Source organism: Scleropages formosus, chromosome 20 (genome assembly GCF_900964775.1).
Source record: "Scleropages formosus chromosome 20, fSclFor1.1, whole genome shotgun sequence".
NCBI lineage: Eukaryota > Metazoa > Chordata > Actinopteri > Osteoglossiformes > Osteoglossidae > Scleropages > Scleropages formosus.
In genome coordinates this window covers 25,433,577-25,456,259 of record NC_041825.1, presented here as the reverse complement: position 1 = coordinate 25,456,259, position 22,683 = coordinate 25,433,577, and the positions used below count along the sequence as shown (strand labels likewise).

Below are 22,683 nucleotides of genomic sequence, written 5' to 3'. Positions count from 1 at the left end.
ATTACTTTTAAAAAGATGTTTTTTTTTAAATTTTTTATATTTTCATACCATTCAAATAGCAATGTACATCTCTCAGATGTGACATCCAGTTATATATTTCATCCGATTTGGGTTGGAATTTAGTTTTTTCCTAAAGCAACACAGATAAGAACATACAGATCATGGTTTTTCCACAGCAAGGCTTCTGTCTATGTCTTGTTTCTCCCTTTCCACTTCTACTGCTTCTGGTTCCTCCTGCTGTATCCTGCTCCTGCAGGCTCACCATTCGCTCGCGCCAGCATCAAGAGTGGCAAAGAAGGCTCCAGCTTCAGCAAAAAAGAGCGACGCTTGCGTTTCTTCATCCGCCACATGGTGAAGACACAGGCCTTCTATTGGACTGTGCTTAGTCTGGTGGGCCTCAACACATTGTGTGTGGCCATCGTGCACTACAAACAACCTGAGCTGCTCTCTGACTTCCTCTGTGAGTATTGCCCAGCTGGCACCATACCCAGCATCCAAATCAAGACCTCCAGTTTCCGCTCTAGTCACTCAGCTGTCATTTTTATCCAAAGAAAACAACCGATTCACACATGCAGTTTAGCTGATTATTTACTGGAGCGATTTAGCCAATTCAGTCATAGATCGCTGACACTGTTTGACTTTACTCATTAAACTAAAGTTCTTTAGTCAGAAAGTAGTCCTTGGCGGTTTGTGCTACACCCATACCTTCTGTTTTACTGTGGGCTTCAAATCCAATCAGTTGTCATACATTTTAATCAGTTGCCAAACTGATGCCTTTCATAAGGCATTCAACCTGTAATTTTAGTTATTGTTGTCAACTAAGGATTCTCAACTCCCTACTCTCAGTCAAAGTAGGTCCTCGCTTTTCTTTCTCTGTTAAGTACAGCTCAGTGTTTTTGTCAGTATGATTGACTCATTTTGCACACAGATAAAAATATAACTGGCTTAGTATTCATTTACTACCAATAATAATGATTATTTAGGAAATGCAGCATTGTCCGGGGGGGGGGCAGTGGTGCAGTGGGTTGGACCGGGTCCTGCTCTCCAGTGGGTCTGGGGTTTGAGTCCCGCTTGGGGTGCCTTGCGACAGACTGGCGTCCTGTCCTGGGTGTGTCCCCTCCCCCTCCAGCCCTATGCCCTGTGTTGCCAGGCTAGGCTCTGGCTCCCCGCGACCCTGAATGGGACAAGCGGTTCAGAAAATGTGTGTGTGTGTGTGTGTGTGTGTGTGTGTGCAGCATTGTCTTCCTCTTTGCATGTTTTGTTCCTTCGATTCCTTTTTCCTTGACTCAGTCTATGCGGAGTTCATCTTCTTGGGACTCTTCATATCAGAGATGCTGATAAAGATCTATGGACTGGGGACAAGGCCTTATTTTCACTCCTCCTTCAACTGTTTTGATTGCGCTGTGAGTGACCTACTGGGCATTTTTCTGAATAAATTACTATATATAAATGGTCAGATCCCTCTTTTTGTCCCTTTTTATGCTAAACAGAGTTAAAACACAGACTTGGAATTTAGAGTTTTGCCATCTCAATGCAAAATATTGATCTGTGATAGTTATTTTGACCACATTAGTCTGAATGCAAGAATGTACAATGCTGGATAAAGCTTGTTGTATTGGTTGTGCAATTAAGGCATATTTTGTATTGTTTGTATGTCAGGTTATTGTAGGCAGTATATTTGAAGTGGTCTGGGCAATGATCAAACCAGGTACCTCATTCGGGATCAGTGTTTTACGAGCTCTCAGGCTGCTGAGGATCTTCAAAGTGACCAAGTGAGTTCCACCCACCTGTTGGCCGTTGTATCACTGAACCTCTTGTTTCTGTCTGAGAGGGCCTCTTGTCTTTCTCTCTGTCTTATCCTGAGATGTGTAAGTGAGGCAAGAGGTGAATAACACATCTTTGACCACCAAAAAAAAAGTTAAAACTGATTTCAACAAACTTTATGTTTGGTTAAAAAAAAAAAAGTACTATATGAAAATAGTACACAGGAATTGCCACATTACTGTATGCCAGTAAGAGAAGAACTCTTTCATGAGAGTTATTGCATTTGAGTGGGTATCTGAAATGTGTTCACCATCCCTCTGCAGATACTGGGCCTCCTTGCGGAATTTGGTGGTGTCCCTCTTGAACTCCATGAAGTCCATCATTAGCCTGCTGTTCCTGCTCTTCCTCTTCATTGTAGTCTTTGCTCTACTGGGCATGCAGCTCTTCGGGGGCCAGTCAGTACCACATATGCAGCTCTTACCCCCTGCTCCCACCCCAAATGCTGTTCCACAGACTGCCCCGTCTGGCACTACCCCAACCTGACACTTCTGAAGGTTGATAGCGAAGGTTTTTGGTAGATTACGGTCTGTAGTGTTACAGCACAGGGATATCTGTTGTTGTTCATTGCCTTGCTGCCCATGAAAAATAACAGCCTAAGATGCTTGCCATCTTAATATTAATCTTGTTGCCTTCCTGATTTGTTTTCTGAATTTCTTTTGGCCTCAGGTTCAATTTCGATACAGGAACCCCTCCCACCAACTTTGATACCTTTCCTGCAGCAATAATGACTGTGTTTCAGGTAAGAAACAATGCAGGAGGGATGAGGGAAGAGAGAGTTTTTAGTTATAAGTGATATCTTGGCAGGTAAATTCTTCCTGTAAATATTTAATAAAATTTGTAATGACGTAAACACAAGTAATAGTCATGTGTATTTCATACTAAAATGGAATGGAATTTGCCCACTATTCTAATAAAAGAACAAATAAGTTACAAGTCCACATTCAGAGACATAAGTAAGGTCAGTGTTTTTAACACCACCTTTTCAAAATACACACACACACACACACACACACACACACACACACACACACACACACACACACTTTCTGAACAACTTGTCCTATACAGGGTCACAGGGAACCAGAGCCTAACCCAGCAACATAGGACATGAGGCAGGAGGGGGAGGGGGCACACCCAGGGCAGGATGCTAGTCCATCACAAGGCACCCCAAGCAGGATTCAAACCCCAGACCTACCAGAGAGCAGGACCCGGTCCAACCCACTGCGCCACTGCACCACCGCACCCTGCTTTTCAAAATAGTTTTTTGAATAAGCAATAATGTAAAATGACCCCATGCATTTGCATCCTATCTATCTATCTATCTATCTATCTATCTATCTATGAAGTGAAACAGTTGTCTTCTGCTGTTACACCACTTAATGAGCTAGTGAGTTCACTTCTCTTCTGCTCCTCCAACAGATCTTGACAGGAGAGGACTGGAATGTGGTGATGTATGATGGAATTCAGTCTCAGGGTGGTGTCAATAAAGGCATGATCTTCTCCATTTTCTTTATTGTTCTTACACTCTTTGGAAATTGTATCCTGTTCAGAGCTCTGAGTTTTACTCAAGTATAAACTACCATTTCCATGTGTAGGGGTTAGTTTCATAGGACTCAACTTAATTTGTGTTCTTAGACATATGTGTGTTCTTTAACTGCTTTTCTCAGACACTTTATTGAATGTGTTCTTGGCCATTGCTGTGGATAATCTAGCTAATGCGCAGGAGCTGACCAAGGTACTCAAAGAATTTCCCTGTTCTCTAAATGAGCCTTTAAAATCAATTGTATGTTTTCAGTTGTGTTTCCACCTTTGTTTTTCTTTCTCTGTTTCTTTTTCATAATTTTGTGTTGTTATTGATGTGTATGGTTTGGTTTTTTAAATGAAACAATGAAGACTGTGTTTGTTTCTGTTAGGTTTGGCAAAACGCCCCCTTCTTAAGGCTGGCTTAAATGAGCTTAATCCACTTCCTTGAAGACTTTGACACTTGATTTCCTGCCATTTTGTCTTATTCCCACAGGAAACCTGTAGTTAGTTATCTCATGTCTGTTGTGTTTCTCAGGATGAAGAAGAGGAAGAGCAGGCCACAAGCCAAAAGATAGCTCTTCAGAAAGCCAAGGAGGTAGCAGAGGTCAGCCCATTGTCGGCAGCCAACCTCTCCATCGCAGCGTGAGTCCCTCTTTGTTTCTGCCTTAGGTTTTATGTCTCTATCTCATAAGTATAGCTAAACACAGGAATAAATAGTGGGTGGATTTTGAAACAGATGTGCTAAAAATCCCATACTTCACATGATGCAATAAGTGTTTTAAAAGTCAGTATCCTTTGCTGGCCTCAGATGTTGAGAGCGTTTGCATATCAGTCACTTGCAGTTACTTGTTATCTTGATGGTAGAATATATAACATTAAAGTCCTCAGCCATTGGTATTGTCTGCAGCTTTATTATCTAAAAATCAAGTAGTTTCTGAATCAGTGTTATGTTATCTTTGAGAATGAGATGTTAGAGAAGTGTTAAATCAGAGGAGAAAAGCAAACATTCATAGAGAGCCAACTTCTGAAATAATTTTCTTACTGTAAATATGAATCTGGTTTGAAGTTGGCTTTGAACGAAGAGCATTAAAAATCAGTTTTCTTAAGTATTTGTCCAGTTTGGTTTTGTAAACACATAGTTTTTATTTATTTTTTTTTTACTGAGTATATGTTTTGTCCAAATTCACATTCTATTTGCACTCTAGTACAACAGTAACTTGACTTGTTCATCTAAAGAAACTCTCTGTGGCCTCACATAATAAACTTAACCAGACCTGCTTTGGTAAACTCCTAGCTGTAGATACTGGGAAAATGGTAAAAGTTTCTCCACAGTATCCATTTTCCTGCCAACCTAATTTCAGTGTATTTCCATATTTACTTGAATTCAGGTCACTCCTAAATACAGGTCACTTGAACTGATCAAAAATGTTTTACCTGTTTTAAAGTAAACACCTGCTTCTGAGAATCCTTCTTATGATACATTTACGTACATTTACATTGATTCATTTAGCAGATGGTTTTCTCCAAAGCTACCTACATCTCAGAGAAGAATACAGTGAGTTCAGTACATCAACAGAAGGAGAGATTTGGATGCAGACACATGATTCTGAAGTGCAGTTATTTTGTCACATTCTACCATATGAACAAGTATATATATCACACAGGTAGCTGCATAAAGGGTTTAGCCATTATTCAAAAAATTCTGATCACAAAATTATTAAACATGTACACATTTATCATACACTTAAGAGGGGGAGAAGTCTGGAGGTATAGGTGGAGTCTGAAGAGGTGAGTTTTGAAATCCTTCTTAAATGTAGAGAGATATTCCTCAGTTCTAAGTGAGAGGGGCAGAAAATTCCACCACATCAGAGCCAGAACAAAAACCTTTGTACTTTTCATTTTGGACCTTTCATGCTTGGGACCACTGGCAGAAGTTGAGGAGTGTAGTAGACTGGTTGGGGTGTAACAGGTGATAGCAGAGGCCCAAAGGCCAGGTAGGAGAGCATTGCAGTAGTGCAGGTGGGATATCGCCATGGCTTGGACCAGGAGTTGCGTGGGGTTTATTTGAAATAGGGGAGGATCTTCAGGATATTATGCAGATGTGTCTGTAGGTCCGGGTTGTGGCTTCGACATGTGAATAACAGAAACTCTCATTTCCCATTTTTCAGTTAAAACTTATGTAATGTGAGTTACATAAGCATTTGTCTGTCCATTGTCTTTATAACATAAGGCAAAGGAAAGGAAAAGAAAAAGCAATAGAAAGTAGACACTATGGCCACTGGCATGCAAGGAAAAAGCTTGTTTCTACATCATTTAAAATTCTTCTTAGCTGGTGATAATCTTTTGATATATTTTAGAATATATTTTATTCGTATACAATAAAATTCCCTTTATTAACACATTTAACCATGGATACATTTAAAGACCCCTTCCCTGTGTTTTATGCTGTCAGCATTGCAAGTGGTGGGTTGGCTATAGGCACCGCTGGTGTGATGTACTTCTCTGACATGTAGCATCACTGTAAGCAACATGAAGTTCAGTAAAGCCTACTCTTACCCTATACTCACTGAGCTGGGGAATGACAATTCAACTCCAACCATGGTGTAGTAATGGAAAACGTGTTGAAGCCAGTTACTTGAAAGCTAACCATACTTACCTAAAAAAATTAAAGTATAAGCACTAAGTCAGCAGCAGGTGACTGTCATGGTAACACTCATATTCCCAAATGTCAGAGCCATTTCAGAGCTGAAAAGGCATATGGAGAAGAACACGGTTTCGAAGTAATGTTTTGTATTCTTTCTCATGTCATAGTCACCAGAAATTGTTTCTGAAATGCTGACAGTGTTGTGTCCCAACATCATAGTAAATAATATAAATGTAAAGAAATAAATTAATGTAAATAAGAGTTTAAATAGTCGTAAATACAACTTGCCTTTTGTGTGACAAGCGATGGAGGAGAACCTCTGAGAGAAATGAAACATTTACAGACAGGGTCCTCCTCAGAGGTCTGGCAATAAACGCATTAAGTACTACTGACACAGTCCTTTATGCTTCTCTCTCTAGGTTTGTTGAAATATTGTTTCATGGTCATCATTTGCATCAGTTTATATTGTTGGATTTTTACTGCATCAGTTCAAGTACTTTGCTTAAAGGTACAACGATGTACCCCCTTCTGGAATCAGCAACCTTGAAATTATAAGTCTATATTTTAAACCACAGCTTGACTAAGCTGGCCTCTACTGGAGTTTCCAGGTGGCTTTTTTTTGTACGATTACACCGGTAGTTTGAAAATTTTTCCAGTGCTGCTTAAACGTGTTAGTGTTCTGTCTCTTTATTTCCAGGTACAGATTCTAATAAAAGTTAATATGGTTAAAAATTACTCTTCAGGCAGTACTCTGTTAAAGGGTGTTGATTTGTGCTGAGCCATATTAGACAAGAGAGCAGATACTCCTGGAAGCATGTCAGCAGCATGGTCGTTACATTTGTGTGGACCACTGTATCATCTCACTCCACCTGTTTCCTCCTCAGAGTGAAAGTAAACACTGAGCATCTCCACAGCACAGAGACTTTTCCTGACTGGTATTTATTTATTTACTGATCCTTTTCCTTTCTTTTTCTCTGTTTCTATTTTTCATTGTTTCTTTCCACATTTAATTGCTCTTTTGTTTTGGGTTTTTGACTCCTGCTCACTTCATTGTAGCGCTCTAGCTGTGCTGAGTAGGGGCTATTGTTGTGGTGCACTGTATTCTGTTTGGCACCATGGGATTCTCAGGCTGAATTATCTGTTTCTGCTGGTTTCAGATGGGCTGGAAGTCTACTGATTCATTGTTGTTGATCCCCAGACATTTCTCTGAGACCTTTGTCACTCCTATATGCTCACTACTTCATTGTCAATCATTCACCCATTATTACTGCTCTGTGGCTTTGCTCAAATTGGGCCTTCCTGATTTGAGAGAAAAACAGCTGTTAGCTTTTGTCCATCATCTTGCCAAAGCTCTGTGTCAGCAATCGAGGTAATGTGAAGTCACCCTCCTACAACTGTTTTGTATCATCTTTGACAATTCCCTTGTAGGAACTAACACTCTTTTCCCTTCAATCTCTTTCTCTTTCCCTTGGTCTTCTGTTCTCCTCATTGCTTTTCAAAACTACTACCTAACTCCGTTTAGTAAAGAGCAGCAGAAGAATCAGAGAGCCAGCCAGTCAGTGTGGGAACAGCGCACCAGCGAGATTCGGAGGCAGAACCTCATGACTAGCCGGGAGGCGCTGTACAATGAGCTGGATCCCGATGACCACTGGAAGGTAAATAGAATTGGGATGGTGATGGGACAGGATGCTTCAGGTTGTTAGTCAGGATGAGTAACACCTGAAATATTCCATACCCCCTCTTTCACCCAACCCTCTTGGGCTCAGGTTGCCTACTCACGTCACATTCGCCCAGACATTAAGACCCACCTGGACCGGCCATTGGTGGTGGACCCACAGGAGAACCGCAACAACAACACCAACAAGACCCGGCCCAGTGATCCAGCATTGCAGGAGCAGAGGATCAGACAGCAGCGGGCCGAGGAATTCCTTCCCAAACAGGCACGCCATCACGACTGGGGCGTAAGTGGAGGAGGAGGTGGTGGTGGTGGTGGTGGTGGTGGCAGCAGCTTAGCACGATGCTATGAAAGGCCAGATTGTGATGACCAGCAGCGGAGACGTCACAGCCATAGCCACAGTCAACAGTCACTCACCCACGCAGACTCCATGGAGGAACGCGATCGGGCCTCGCACCACCGGCAGACCCATAGGCACACCTCTGGCCCCACAAGAGAGGGCCACAGTGTGTCTCCATGTGGAGAGAGAGGGCCACTGTCAGAGCACCGTCACCCCCGGCAGCATTGGAGGCCACCTGAGGATGAGGAAGGAGGTGGGCGCAGCCGGGGAAATAGGCACCGGGCACGTGGTGGAGGCGTGGGAAACAAGAGTAAGGGACCAGATGGAGAAGAGGACTGTGACCATGTGGATGGAGTGGAGAGGAGGCAGAGACGGCATCGCCATGGCTCCCAGTCCATCTATGACAATGAAGGGAGGAGGGACAGGGAGAGAGTGCGGCAGCACCGAATCCGAAAGTGAGTACACAGGGGGACATGCTAAGGTGATCATGTCAGATGAATATAGAGACTCTGGATTTATGAGGAAGATATTTGAGGTTTGAATCCTGAGAGCTGACAGGTTTTACTGAAATATACAGCTGACTGAGTAAAATTGTAAGCTATATGAGACAAAAGTGTCCATTAAATTGAGTAAATAATTAAAAAGTTGAGATAATAATCATCATCCTGATCCTTGGTATTCACAAGTCATTCTCTCCTTCCCTCCCATGTTCTCCTCTGACAGAGAGGGTCAGGGAAATGGTCCTTACCTGTCCACTACCCGGCCTATCCAGCAGGGACCACCTCAGCAAGACAGTCAGAGGAGTGAGGACATGGATAATGTTAAAAACAGCAAGCTTGCCACACAGTCCCCAGACTCACATAGTCTTGTTGGTCCTGATCCCCAAAATTCCTCCCCACTGCCAAGCCCCGCCAAAGCTAACAACAACAGCAATGTTGCTGGAGAGCAAAAAGGCCCACTCTCCATCCCAAAGCCACTCGGAGGCAATCCAGGGAGAGCCCCTGATAGCAGCTTTGTCCTTATTGAACCAGGCAGGAATACCATCTGCAAGCCAGAGCACACTGCTGTGGATATTCCCCCTGTTTACCCTTCCAGCAATGCAATTCTGCAGGGTAAGATGATAGGCCTGTGTAGAAGAGTTGCATGTGACATAGGATTAATATGTTTCCATGAGTACAAATCTAACCATTTATATCAAATAAAGTATATATTTTAAAAGCATAATATGAAAAAGAATGGTGCTCAACATTAAAAGGAACTTGTTAATCAGATTTCTACAAGAAATATTCTTGGTGAACAAAAACCTAAGATTGTGCATACTGTGATTATACATGGATGACTAAGTTGTTATTCTGTTGTTACTGCCCCCTCCTCTACCAGTAAACAAAAATGCCAACACAGAACCACCACCTAAGAAGGATGAGGAAAAGAAAGAGGAAGAGGAGGAAACTGACAAAGGCGGTGATGATGACGGGCCCAAGCCCATGCCTCCATATAGCTCAATGTTCATTCTGTCCACAACCAATCCGTGAGCCTCTCCACAAATCCTCTGTCACAATTTCCACCTTAGTCAGTATTCAGCTTCTGAGTGTTTAATGGGTTTTATTAAGGCATTGAAGAAGGTATTGAAATAAGCAATGAACATAGAAAATAGGCTGAGAGAATGCCAGTTTTTAATCATATAATATCCTGACATGGAAATTTTAAGATAATATCTGTTATCTTTTTATCGGGTCATTATATAAATGATATTTTAAAGTCTTCAATTTGTTTTTACAAAGCATGCTTCTCAACAAGGTGGCACATAAGAACTGACAGTCAAAGCGAAGACAAAATAAAGGAAGAAGGAAGGTTAATTATGTAACATACCATAATAAACCATATGACAACTGAAGAAAATTAAAGAAAGTCCTAGGCCAAAGAGATTAGAGAAAAATAAACCCCTGGGGGTCTGAGTTCCAATGGTTGAGCTCACCACTCCTGGGCATATTACAGTGGGCCTATGGGGGATGCTTTTATAGCGAAGAAGTCCAGTTTGGCTGATGTACAATTAGAGTGACTGCAGAAACTAGAAAAACATTTGTTATATTTTAGCCAATGCAGAATTAAAATTAATGCAGAAACAAGAAAAAGCTTTATTTGTGATTTGTGAAGTAGAGCTTACCTTAGCAAAATATTTAGGAGCATTGTGGTCACCAGCTCTTTGCATGATGTTTTTCTTCTGGTGGTCAGGTTCCGCAGGATGTGCCACTACATAGTGACACTGCGGTATTTTGAGATGTGCATCCTGTCCGTTATTGCCATGAGCAGCATCGCCCTAGCAGCAGAGGACCCCATACAGTCAGACTCACCAAGGAACAATGTAAGCTGCTACCCATAGCACAGTCCATTTGCTGTTTCTTGTCTTGCATCTTTCATTTTTCGTGACAGTCTCATCTCTAAACTGGACTGAGTCTACCCTTAATGCTTTCGTTTATGGGTTTTGATCTCATAACCAACTGTCTTAAAGTCCCGCTCTTTAAGAACAGGAAAGAAAATACTGCAAGTGCATCTGTAAGGTAAAAAGACAACTGTATCAGAGAAAAAACTGATTGCAATTGCTATCTGTACTGTGTTTATCAGCACAAGGTTTCAACTCTAAGGGTCTTTTTCACATTTCCGTTTTCCTTTAAGTGGATTTTTGACCGCACAGCCTTTTTTTTTTTTTTTTGCTTATTATGGTTTTTAGCTTGTTTAGCTTACATTTGTATTTGTTCTTTTACCAGATTCTTTTGTCCACCATGACACTTTTACCAAACTGTATTTAGTTTTTTCCCCCTGCCAGCCTAATTTGGGGCGAAGGTCTATCCAAACTGCTCTCGCTCCTCTCCATATGAACATGCCATTCTCACCCTGCTAAAATTACATTAAATTACATTTATCTTTATTAATTTAGCTGATTCTTTACCCTAAAGCAATGTACATCTCAAAGAAAAATGCAATGAGTGCTCATGTCCATATTGCTACATTCATGCTTGTCTGGGTTAGGCCAAACTTGAGCAGAGCTTCGAGTACATGGGCCAAGTTCCTTGTCTCCACCTTTGTTCTTGCTTGGCCCATGTATTCGAAGCTCTGCTCAAGTTTGGCACTTAACTTAACTAGGTTCAACATGACATTGTTTAACACTGCTCTGTACCTCTCTGTCATTCTGTGTCCTCAGGTTTTGCGGTATTTTGACTATGTCTTCACAGGGGTGTTCACATTTGAGATGTTGATAAAGGTAAGGTACTCTAAGCATTAAGTCCATTTTGTGGAGCTGTGCAATGTTTCTCTGCAGTTTGACTGATATCCTTGAAATAGACTGTTTGAATTATGTAGTCGATTGGTTTTAGCTGGGGGGGCGTGGTGGCGCAGTGGGTTAGACCAGGTCCTCCTCTCGGGTGGGTCTGGGGTTCGAGTCCCGCTTGGGGTGCCTCCTGGTGGACTGGTGTCCCGTCCTGGGTGTGTCCCTGGCCTTACGCCCTGTGTTGCCGGGTTAGGCTCTGGCTCTGCATGACCCCGTATGGGATAAGTGGTTCTGAAAGTGTGTGTGTGGCTTTAGCTGCTCTGACATTATGTGAAATTCTAAGCAGGTCATTTTGTCAAGGGTCATGTCAGTATGAGAGTCAAGTCTGAGTGAGCCACACCATACATTGTGGTGTGCTCCTTGACATGTATGACTTTTAAAGTGACATAGAGTAATGTACAGACTAAAGTTGTGTGTGTTTTTGTTCCAGATGGTGGTCCTAGGGTTGTTCCTGCACCAGGGTGCCTATTTCAGAGATCTTTGGAACATCCTGGACTTTATAGTGGTTAGTGGTGCCCTGGTGGCCTTTGCCTTCACGTAAGTGTCCCCTCGTAAACCCCTCTGCCCTAACACCCCACTGCCTGCCTCTTGCCCAGCCTACCACGTGCTGGAACAATGCCACAGTGCAGCCTCACTGCATAACCACTGGAGCCCTGAGGGCCAGTCCTGCATCTCTGTCTCTCTTGTGTTTCTTTCATTTTCTCTGACATATCAGCTGTCGTCCTAACTGCTCACTGTCTTCCTCTGTTCCCCTGCTCAAACCAGTCACCTCTCACATTTTTTACACATTTGTTCCCACCCATCATCCCTCATGATGAAATGCACATTTCCACATACTCAGCACTTTCAGGCAACTCATCAACCTACCGAGGTAGAGTAGCTGAAGGTAGTCCGAAGCTCCACTGCAGAGTTCCTCTCTTGCTGCTGCCTTTTGTGTGTCAGGTCTATCAACGGCTCAGTCACCAGAAGTCACCAGACTGACAAGACATTTTACTACCCAATTCACTGTTTCAGCCTGTGTCTCTTCATCTTTTTTTCTGTTGGTCGTCTGCCCAGACTATCAGTTGCTTCCCAACTATGTCTCTCTTTTTCTCGCTCATAAGTAATTTTGTACACCAGGTCATAGCACCACTTCCCTTGACAGCAAGCCCCATGTGTCAATCATTCAGCATCAGCAGTAGTTTCACCCTAGTGTACCCTGCCACAACTGCTGTCCCATCCCTCAACATGACCTCGTCTTCCCATCCCCGTTTGCACAAAGTCAGCGATTGCCCACCCGTGGCTCATTTCCGTGGGGGTGACGACCCCAGGCACCTTTAACCCTTTAGTGCCCAGGCAGTTCAGGAGCAGCGAGCTGCCCACGGCCCCCAGCGGAGCAGGTATTTCAGCCACTTTCCTCTGCACGGCCTGGAAAGCCTGCTTGGTAGAGGGTGCTCTGAACGAGGGCGGGGCCTGTTGGGGACAGGAGTGAATGAGGTGGCAAGACTCTGAAGGCGGAATGATTTCTCTTTCCTTAGATGTCCAGACATCTGAAACAGGATATGTGTGCCTGAGTACGTGCGTATGTGGACATCCTCCTCAGTCCCTCAGGTCCAGCGCATGCCTGCACTCTGGCTTATGTGTGGAGAAATGCAAGCCATTCCAGTTGGCGGCAGTTGTGCCATGTGTAATACATGGATTAAACTAACGTGCAACATGTAACACTTGGGTGTTATTGCTTTCTTATGCAGAAAATATAGAACACTTTACACATACTGTACTCGACATGACATACATATACCTTTCGTACTGCAGTTAGAAGTAACTTTGTTCAAGTCCCTGCTCCTGCTATATAATCCTTAAGCAAGGTATCTATCCAAGTTGCTGCAGCAAAAATTGCCCAGTTGTATCACGGTAAGTAGGTAAATCTTGTTGAATATCTTAGTTCACACATTAACATTCTAAGTCGTTTTGGTGGAAAGTGTCAGATAAATGAATAAAAATAAATAATATTTGCTAAATATTTGCATACTCATCACTTATATTAATGGCACAGGCATACACATCTATCCAGTCTGTAAAGGGTGACAATAAAATGTGTATGTTCTTTCATAAATATCATGCAAATCCATGTATTACAGAACTCTCTAGGTAGACTTCAGTGAGTTTTTGAACAGTGATTCCATTCCAATGTTCTGTGGTGTTTCACTGCCAGCTTTCACCTCCAGTGGCAGTAACATCACAGTTGTGGAATGGAACCATTATCTTGTAACTCGCCGAGTCTGCTCTATGACTGCAGCAATAAGACGGCTTCACTCCAATATGACACTGCAGCAAAGCCAAGTAAATGTTTACAAATGGACGGCATGTGTGTGGTTTGAGCTAGCTTCCATTTTCTGTCTGAAACTGGAAACTCGACCTGCTGTTTTTATTACCTTTGTTGGTATATTGATTTGTTTCCAAATCAATAGATATAATAGCACTGGATACTGTTGCCCTTGTTCTCTGTATTTAATTGCTTTATTTGACTTGTATTATCAATGCAGAATGTTTGACAGTGTTGAAATCTGTAATACTAACCCAGTCCCTTGAGCAGGGTGTTCATCGACGAATGAAAAGGATTGGAGACTACAGGACTGAGGAAGGTGTACATATATGTATATAAACATGGTATATATGTGTGTGTTTGTAGATGTGAATGGCTGTACAGTAGATAGATGCATATAAAAAAACCTATCAAAGTCCTCAGTATGTCGTATACGTGCGGGCTGATAGGTTTGTGACTCGCAGATGTAAATCACTTCACTGCGCTTCTTTTACCAGCATGTTCTCCTGGGAGACACCCCTCCCTCCCTCTCTCCCTTCATCTGCTAAGAGCTGGAATGCTGCTCAAAAGCAAGGGTACATCAACCAGGCAAGACTTGGTTGAAATAGAGCCAGGTGGAGGTGCGGCTTGATTGAAGCGAAACAAGATTAAGGTGGTGCTTGCAAGAGATCTGGTCAGGCATAATAAAGGTTTAGTAGTAGAGCTGGATGGAGCTGGAGCTTTTTAGAGGCAGGGTCAAGTGAAAGAAAGGTCTTGTAGTTGATAGTCAAAAAGGGGTCTGATGCCAGCTGGTGAAAGCAAGTCCAAGTGAAGACGGCACTTATCAAAGACAGGGCTACATGGAGATGGGGCTTATAAGAATGGGTGTACTCTCAAAGTGGCAAGCATTCTTGGGTGGTAACTTCAGCCTTTGTTGTTGCACCTGGAAAACATTGTCCTACAGTTTCTGGGTTTATCTATATGCTGTATAAAGTTTATTCAGCTGATTCACATATTCTTGTTAACCTTATTACGTCTTAACTTGCCTATCATCATGGAAAACACAAATAATGGGCTTATTCAAGTAAAGTGCTTTCTAGATATGGTCCAACATGAGGACCAGACTTGCTTATCTGCGTCACCTAGAATAACTGAGTTGTTGAATATTTCCAGCCAAAATAGAGACTTGTAGATAGGATATACACAGGCAAACAGACTTGAAACTGAGACAGATTTGTAGATATAATAAACTCTTACCAATAGTCTTGTACTCAGACATGGATATTGTGTTCTGTTCATAAATGAGATTAACTTGTTGAAACCTACTCAACTTTTGTTGTCGGAATCAAAATATTCCTCACAATATTGAGATTTTTTTTTATAGTATGACTATACATGCCTAATGTCTAAATTCTGAAATCCTTTTTAGACAGAGAGGAGAATAGTCATTTAGGGTTACAGTATGTTTATGTAAGAAATACATGAGTTAGAAAATTGTATTACTCAAACAAGGCAATACTATTCAACAGGACACTAGAACGTGCTCAACAGGTATATATGGCTGTGGCACATTACATTTTTAAAGGTATGTTTCCATCTGATAAAATTGGCTGCTCTTATTTGTTAAATACTTTCATCTTTGAAAGTATAAATATGTGTAGGATTGCAGGTGAAAGCATGTTTATGCTAAATTGAATCTGCAGTAATTGTGAGCTTGTGAATGGACATAAAGACTGTGTGTGTGAGTTTGTGTGTGTTCTTTGACTGAATGACTTTAGAGTTGATCAGAGTAAGTGGTCAGATTTTAGGGGCCCTGTGACACTTTCCCGCTCACCAACCCAGTGTAAGCCTCTGGACCCAGAGCTTACAAACTCCATGTCCCTCCATATGAGGACACAGCAGACCTGGGCTTTTAAGGACCCCGTGGTAGCCATTAACTGGCCAGATCCTGGTAAAAGTACCCTGTGACCATCTCTGTCACACATTCAGAGATTTACAGTCTACAGACAGAGAAACCCCAATCCATGGTAATCATCTTAAATAAAGCTTGCTCATATTTGAGATTAATCTGTTTCAAGTGCAAACCATTTACTCAATACACAGTTACAATACTCATTGTTGGCAGTAATTCCATCATTTTTAACATTCAATTAGCAGTTTCTTATTTCCATTTATTTCAGTCCTGATATCCCAGTTGAACCCAGGTCTTCAGGACTCTATAGTAGAGGCCAGAGTGGCTGGTTGACACGGTCCTTGTGATGTACTGTGTTTGTTCTACTATAGAAGTGCTGACTCATATGGGAGCGCGCAGACTCTGATGAGTGTGCTAAGCGTGTGGTACAGTGTGTGTTTACATAACTGTGGAGATAGTGTGATGTGGGCAGGGTTGCAGACCTCTCTCAACAGGCAGTTGGGTCTTGGGCCGATCCAGCCGTTTCTTGCCATCGAGGGGTGCACACCCGCATGGGCTGCCCCTCAGCCCATTCCACTTGCATGGCATAACCCCACCTCCACATGCTGTCACCGTTGTGCCGCGTTAGTGTACGTATCACTGTATTTCTGTCTCGTGAGCACCGGCCCCCGCAGCAGGACGAGGCCTGCAGCGGGGCAAGGGAGAGTCGGAATGCTTCCTGAAGACGAGGTACAGGTACAGTGGAACACAGATTGAACTATGGGGTCTCCTCAGGACAGCACAGAGTCAATCGGGCACGAAGGAAACATTTTCATAGTGCTCTTAGAGGGCAACAGAAAGCAGGAAGGTAAACATCCTGCTTCAGATGTACCGATTTACTGGTTTCTTCCATCATTTATGATGCATACGTAATCATGAAAGTCATAATATAACACATGATGTCAAGTTAGAGACCAGATGCTTGCAGGATTTGATTAGATGTTTATGAGATATGCAGGGGTTCAGAGAGTGACCTGAAACATTTGCCAATGCCAGGTTCCATCTGTGTCCTTGCACTGTACCTGCAGGCGTGTTAGGAATCAGGTAGAAGTGGCATTCAAAGGGTGGGGGAGATGAAGGTGAAAGGGGTTCAACCAAATGCAGGCCTTGCCCTTTGTTTTCCCTTCTTTGTCTGTCTCTTATATGAATGTTTTTCCTCTGCCAAATCCCCTTCCCCTTCTTTCCTTTCTCTCTCTTTCCTTTCTCTCCTCCTTCTCGCTTGTCTCTTGCTGTCACTGACACCATTTCGTCTCTCCGCCTGGCTATGGCAACAGGAGCAGCACCCGGTAAAGTTGTCCTCCTCCAGTCTCTCCTGTTCACCAGTCAAATGGCTTTCCTCTCTTTCTTCCATTAAACCAAATTGTCCCTTCTTCTCTGACACACTGTGTCTTTCTGTCCTTTCTGTGTGCTAGTCTCAATGTGGACCTACATTATAATTGCCCAGGCGTCGCATCACCGAGAGCCTAGTTATTATGTACTGATTGTGTCCATGAGTTCTACAGTGATAAATGTTTGCTGTTTCATAGCATGCTACTCCTTCAGTCATGCAGGACTGAGAAGTTTGAAGGATTTGTAACTTTAAAATACATTGCTGTAATGACACAATGTACAGCATGGGTACTGACTGATAGCTGTACATAATAGTCAGGAGCAGTCATTTAGAGCTGCAGTCCCTTTCTCTTCCTGGGCTTAGTAAGGGAGGTTCTGTGTGGGCCAGAAGTGTTTATGTAGACCTTGTTACTATAGCACTGTGACAGGAACAGTCACTTTGAGCATAATCTTTGGAGTGGGTTGCAAGGGTTAAGGTTAAAGCCAAGGAAAACAGCTGTAAAGGAGCTGAGTAGTACATCCCACACAACATGGTCGTCAGTAGTGAAGACCTTGCATGACCTGCAATGTGATGGAAGAGCTACGAACCCGCTCTAGGGTATAGAGGACGAGCTGTCAGGAATTGTTTTGAAGTGTACAAGCGTAATGTTACTTTTGGCTTTTAACCCCACTCTTTCCACACTGATGAAGAGCCACATTTCTATATGAGTACCATCCTGAGTTATTGCATTCTCCAGTTTTAAGCAGTATAGCTTAACAATAATATCTCATGGCTGCATGGGTGCAAGAGTATTGCTCTTCGTTGATCCCCATGTTAGTCCATTAGGTCCCATCCTCTTTCTGTTCTCGACTCTTGCCATTTGGGTTGTCTGCAGGGGGAGCAGTAAGGGGAAGGACATCAGCACCATTAAGTCTCTACGAGTGCTGAGGGTCCTGCGTCCTCTGAAGACCATCAAGCGTCTACCCAAGCTTAAGGTACTGCCTTAAACCCCCTTTCGCACTCCCCCAATGCTGTGTCACTGTGTTCCCTTTCAGCTAAGTTTCCTGACCATTTGCTGAAATCTTCCTTTGGACAGGCTGTGTTTGACTGTGTGGTGAACTCCCTGAAGAATGTACTCAACATCCTGATCGTCTACATGCTCTTCATGTTTATCTTTGCTGTGGTAGCTGTGCAGCTCTTCAAGGGTCGCTTCTTCTATTGCACGGATGAGTCCAAGGAGTTTGATCATGATTGCAGGTGAGGTCAGGCCAATATCCAGCCACACATACCTGCGTACTTCAAAGGCATGCATTCAGTGCATACGCATGGCAGGTGTTACAATTTTCAGTTTATGGTTGGAACTGTGAAGCTGAGCTCTTCCAAATTAGTATAGTTTGAGTCCTACAGAATCTGATGAAAAACACATCAAGTCAGGTTGTGCTAGCAGATAGCAAGGAATGGGTTGACAGCAAAGAGTTACGTGGAAAACAGACATGTACGTGTCTCTGTCGAGGAAGTTGCCATATATGTTGTACTGGACTGTTTCAGGGGAGAATACCTGGTTTATGATGGTGATAATGAAGTGAAGGCACAGAGGCGGGAGTGGAAGAGGTACGATTTCCACTACGACAACGTGCTTTGGGCCCTGCTCACCCTCTTCACCGTGTCTACTGGAGAGGGGTGGCCGCAGTGAGTGTCCTTGTTCATATGCACAAACACACATACCAAAAACCAATACCCATAAACACGTAGGGTGATACATTCATAGTTTCACATGCATGCAGATGTAACAAAATGACACATGATAGTACTCAATGTACACAAACATACTTCTAGACAAATAGCTCCTCGGTTCTCAGTTCTCTGGAGTACATTAAGGATGCTAACAGTTTTTAAGAGATTAAAGGCAGCTATGGCTGAAATTCCTGTTGTTCCTACTCCATAGGGTACTGAAACATTCAGTGGATGCGACTTATGAGAATCAGGGCCCAAGCCCGGGGTACCGGATGGAAATGTCCATCTTTTATGTGGTGTACTTCGTGGTCTTCCCCTTCTTCTTCGTCAACATCTTCGTAGCCCTCATAATCATCACCTTTCAGGAACAGGGTGACAAAATGATGGAAGACTATAGCCTGGAAAAGAATGAGGTAATGAGACCTATCATGTACCTGTTAAGCTTCCATGTTGCATGATTGTGTTGCTGTATCTATAATATGAGTACAGTATGAGCAGACACTGAGGAACTGCTCCTGTGTTTCAGAGAGCCTGCATAGACTTTGCCATCAATGCCAAGCCACTAACGCGCCACATGCCACAGAACAAGCAGAGTTTCCAGTACCGCATGTGGCAGTTTGTAGTTTCACCACCATTTGAATACACCATCATGGCCATGATTGCACTCAACACTGTTGTTCTCATGATGAAGGTAGGGCTTTGACCAGCTGCCAGCCAATGGAATGAAGGGTATTTACCGAATGGCTGCTTCCCATACTGCTTAGAAGTCCATTTAGTTCCAGTAACATCATATGCAAATTTAGCCATTGTCCTTGTTTTGTTTTGCAGTACTGAGAAATTTCTGGAATGTTACAAACTATTTTCTCTTTTGTTCCTCTCTATAGAATGTTCATAATAATGCCAAATATTGCTGATTACTAATGTTTTTTTTATCCCCTTGTATTATTGTTTTTTTTTGTGAGTCTTTTTCTTACCTCATGTCTACTTATGCATCTTTATATCTATGTATAAATAAGTAACTCAATTATTTTTTTATGTGTGTGTGCTGTGCAGTATGACGGATCCTCCACTGCCTACAATAATGTTCTGAAGAACCTCAACATTGTGTTCACTTCCCTTTTTTCCATGGAGTGTGTACTGAAGATCATTGCCTTTGGAGTTCTGGTGAGTTTATGCAGAGTAGACATATACTATACCATTTGACTGTCACTGATTTGTACTTCTACTATGTGAACTCCTACTTTTATAGGCAGTGTTTTCCAGACATCCTACTTGATTGCTGTCCATATGAAAGAGTACTGAATTATATTCTTCTTTTTTTACATTAGCAAGTTTTTTGTGGGCACGTGTTCTGTTTTTTTACTTCTCTAGAAGCAATTATCTAGTCTTCTGGGCTAGTTTGCAAAAAGGTGCCACACTAAGAGAAATTTGAAAGCTTGTTCATCAGTTGGTTGGCTGGGTATCCTTACATGTTATGAGGAGGTAAAATCCAGGTTCCACAGGATAGTCCAACCCACGCTAACTAGAACAAAATAAACACTGCTCCTGTAAATCAGCATACAGTTTTCTCTCATCTGTAGCATGGGAATTAAGGAAAGGCAAATGCTGTGAAATCAAAGTACAACACTGTGGCAGAGTGGGTGCCTGCCTTGACAGTATGATTGTACATGAATTTGATCTCCACTCTCTGTGTACTTTTCATGTTCTCCCCATGTTCATTAGAGGTTTCCTTCAGGTGTATCTGTTTCCTTCTAGACTGCAAAAATGTGTTTCAGCTGAATTGATTGTCCACTGTATGTTACCTTGTCCTGCTATAGGTATAGATGACTGAATTGTTGTAGAAAGTTTAGTGAATATAAATAATGCCATGAATATATGAATTGTAATTTGCCTTGGAAAAAAGTGTGAGTTAAATTCTGCATAGTAATCATTGTACATCAGTTTGGGAATAAGTGTCTAAAACACAAGTAAATGTCAGCGTAAGGTCATGGGTAGGGCTTAACTGCAATTACTGACTCAATGAATTTAATCTCTTTTTGTTGTTGTTGCCTAATATGCTTTTCCCTGTCTGTTTTTGCACTACAGAATTATTTCAAAGATGCATGGAATATTTTTGATTTTGTGACTGTCCTCGGAAGCATCACTGACATCATCGTAACAGAGCTAGTGGTAAGTGGCCAGGAGATGGGTGTGGGAATGTGCATCTGTGTTTGTGGGTGTATGCAGGTACGTTTAAATTGATGCCAGACCACACAAAGAAGTACCCAAGAAATTTTGAGTGAGGATTTATATTGTTTTGACATATAATTTAGAGATTGCGCTGATGTTTAAGCATCCAGTGAGAACTAGATATTTTATCAAAGGTCAGTCTTTGAACAACTAAGCTGATGTAACTAATTTGTGGGTGATGTCAGTGTATGCAGTATCCCTTGAGCATAAAATCAGGCAAATTAGGTCTGTTTGATGAGAATGAATAAGAATGAGAATGAGTTGAATAAGAATGATGTATGTCTTTAGCAGTAGCAGTGGTCTAGACCAGGTTACAGAATCTACTACAAGCTACATTTACATTTACATTTATACCGTATTAGGTGTAGCTTAGGCTGCATTTGAGTCTAGCTGTTATATGGGAGTATTTTTGTATCAAAAGAAATGCATCCACTGTTTACATTGTTAGAATAATTTTGTATGAACATAATGATTATTATTTCTTTTATCTTTTTATCTTTTTACATGCTTTCTTTAATCTACTTTGTTGGCATCTACGCCTTCTGATAAATTCATCCAATCAAAATGCACTATGAAACTCATGTGTCCGTCCATGAACTGGTCTGTGTATCCCACAAACTCTCCTTGCCCCCCCCAAAAAATGCATTTATTTGCAATATCTGTGCGTAGAATCTGGTTAGTTTGTAATTTTTTGAGCTTCAAGGCATCCATTACTTTGCATAACCTCAGTGCATGTGCTTCTGTATAGTGAGCTTTGAGCCCGCTATGCTTGTTGAATGCATACACACATACATGAACATGTTAGAAAATTAATAAGCAGTCACTAATACACGCTGTCATCACGTTGACATATGGGTGGCAAAAAAAAACATATTATAGTGTATGAGTATTAGGAATATCTGACAGTACAAAATGCTGCACTAGTGTACAAATTACCAAACCAATGTTTTAGACAATTCTTCGCCATACATAGGAACAGTAAATAACTCTAATAAAAACTCCACCATGTTCGTGCTAGCCTCTCATCTTGTTATTGCCCAGGTACCTTCTACCCAGTACTTTCTGATGGAGGCAGTTAGAGTCACCAGGCATCATTTATTGCCAAGGTTTTAGGAGTATGAGCCTTTGGATACATCCCTTTTTGCCCTTAATGACATCCCAGACTGTGCCATGATACTTCCTTGTCTGGTAAATTAACCAATTCCCATTACTCAGAAAAAAAATCAGTTTTTCAATAAGAATACATTATAAGTGCACACACAGTACTGCAGAGATTTCTCTCCCAACTAGCACATAAAATAAAATGATGTCCTGCAATTGGAATGTCTGGAAATTATATGTCCACACAGAGCCAAAGTGTGAAAATTTCTAAAACACTGATAAGTCAAACACTTTTTTCATTCTTGTTTTGGCCATGATCAGCTTCAGTGTGTGAGTATTGCAAAGCTGTATGCTGCATGTTCTAGACAAAATTTGAGAAATTCAGCAGCAGGACCTTGAGCTGCATGACTCTATCTTCTTGGTTCACCTTCTCTCGTGGCTTGCTCTGTTGCCCACCTGGTTACACTGCATGCTCACTGTAGATCCATGTGACGCTCCTCCCACTGTTCTACTCCTGTTCATCACTAGATTTCCTTGCTTTTATCTGAGGGATGGCAAAAAAAATTGAGTCTACAAACAGTATTTTGGAACGCTTTTGTGCATTCTTCTGGTTCATTTACCATTTTCCACGGTTGATTTTCAAGTTGAAGAACTGCTAAAAATTAATTATGTGTAAAAAATAAAAGTATCCAAGTGTCATGATTCTGTCTGGGAAGTGGGTCATCAGACCCAAGTGCAGTGCA

At 42.0% G+C, this 22,683-nt stretch overlaps 1 protein-coding gene across 16 annotated transcripts in view; it reads left to right on the top strand.

Annotated features, from left to right (window-relative positions):
* The window catches only part of LOC108927499 (voltage-dependent P/Q-type calcium channel subunit alpha-1A-like), a 120,138-nt gene that overhangs the window by 55,601 nt on the left and 41,854 nt on the right, over window positions 1-22,683 (top strand). For 11 of the 16 annotated variants that reach the window (XM_018740836.2, XM_018740842.2, XM_018740835.2 and 8 more), the window contains 24 exons: window positions 257-460; window positions 1,291-1,403; window positions 1,660-1,772; window positions 2,088-2,219; window positions 2,491-2,563; window positions 3,244-3,361; window positions 3,492-3,559; window positions 3,884-3,990; window positions 7,515-7,647; window positions 7,759-8,462; window positions 8,731-9,119; window positions 9,388-9,535; window positions 10,240-10,369; window positions 11,207-11,266; window positions 11,763-11,869; window positions 16,842-16,853; window positions 17,772-17,871; window positions 17,973-18,133; window positions 18,425-18,565; window positions 18,822-19,023; window positions 19,137-19,301; window positions 19,664-19,774; window positions 20,696-20,779; window positions 21,509-21,514. In XM_018740836.2, the coding sequence (XP_018596352.1) occupies window positions 257-460; window positions 1,291-1,403; window positions 1,660-1,772; window positions 2,088-2,219; window positions 2,491-2,563; window positions 3,244-3,361; window positions 3,492-3,559; window positions 3,884-3,990; window positions 7,515-7,647; window positions 7,759-8,462; window positions 8,731-9,119; window positions 9,388-9,535; window positions 10,240-10,369; window positions 11,207-11,266; window positions 11,763-11,869; window positions 16,842-16,853; window positions 17,772-17,871; window positions 17,973-18,133; window positions 18,425-18,565; window positions 18,822-19,023; window positions 19,137-19,301; window positions 19,664-19,774; window positions 20,696-20,779; window positions 21,509-21,514 (3,581 nt within the window). The remainder of the gene's footprint in view (window positions 1-256; window positions 461-1,290; window positions 1,404-1,659; window positions 1,773-2,087; window positions 2,220-2,490; window positions 2,564-3,243; window positions 3,362-3,491; window positions 3,560-3,883; window positions 3,991-7,514; window positions 7,648-7,758; window positions 8,463-8,730; window positions 9,120-9,387; window positions 9,536-10,239; window positions 10,370-11,206; window positions 11,267-11,762; window positions 11,870-16,841; window positions 16,854-17,771; window positions 17,872-17,972; window positions 18,134-18,424; window positions 18,566-18,821; window positions 19,024-19,136; window positions 19,302-19,663; window positions 19,775-20,695; window positions 20,780-21,508; window positions 21,515-22,683) is intronic. The other 5 variants (XM_018740841.2, XM_018740847.2, XM_029246546.1 and 2 more) reach the window with 3 other exon arrangements.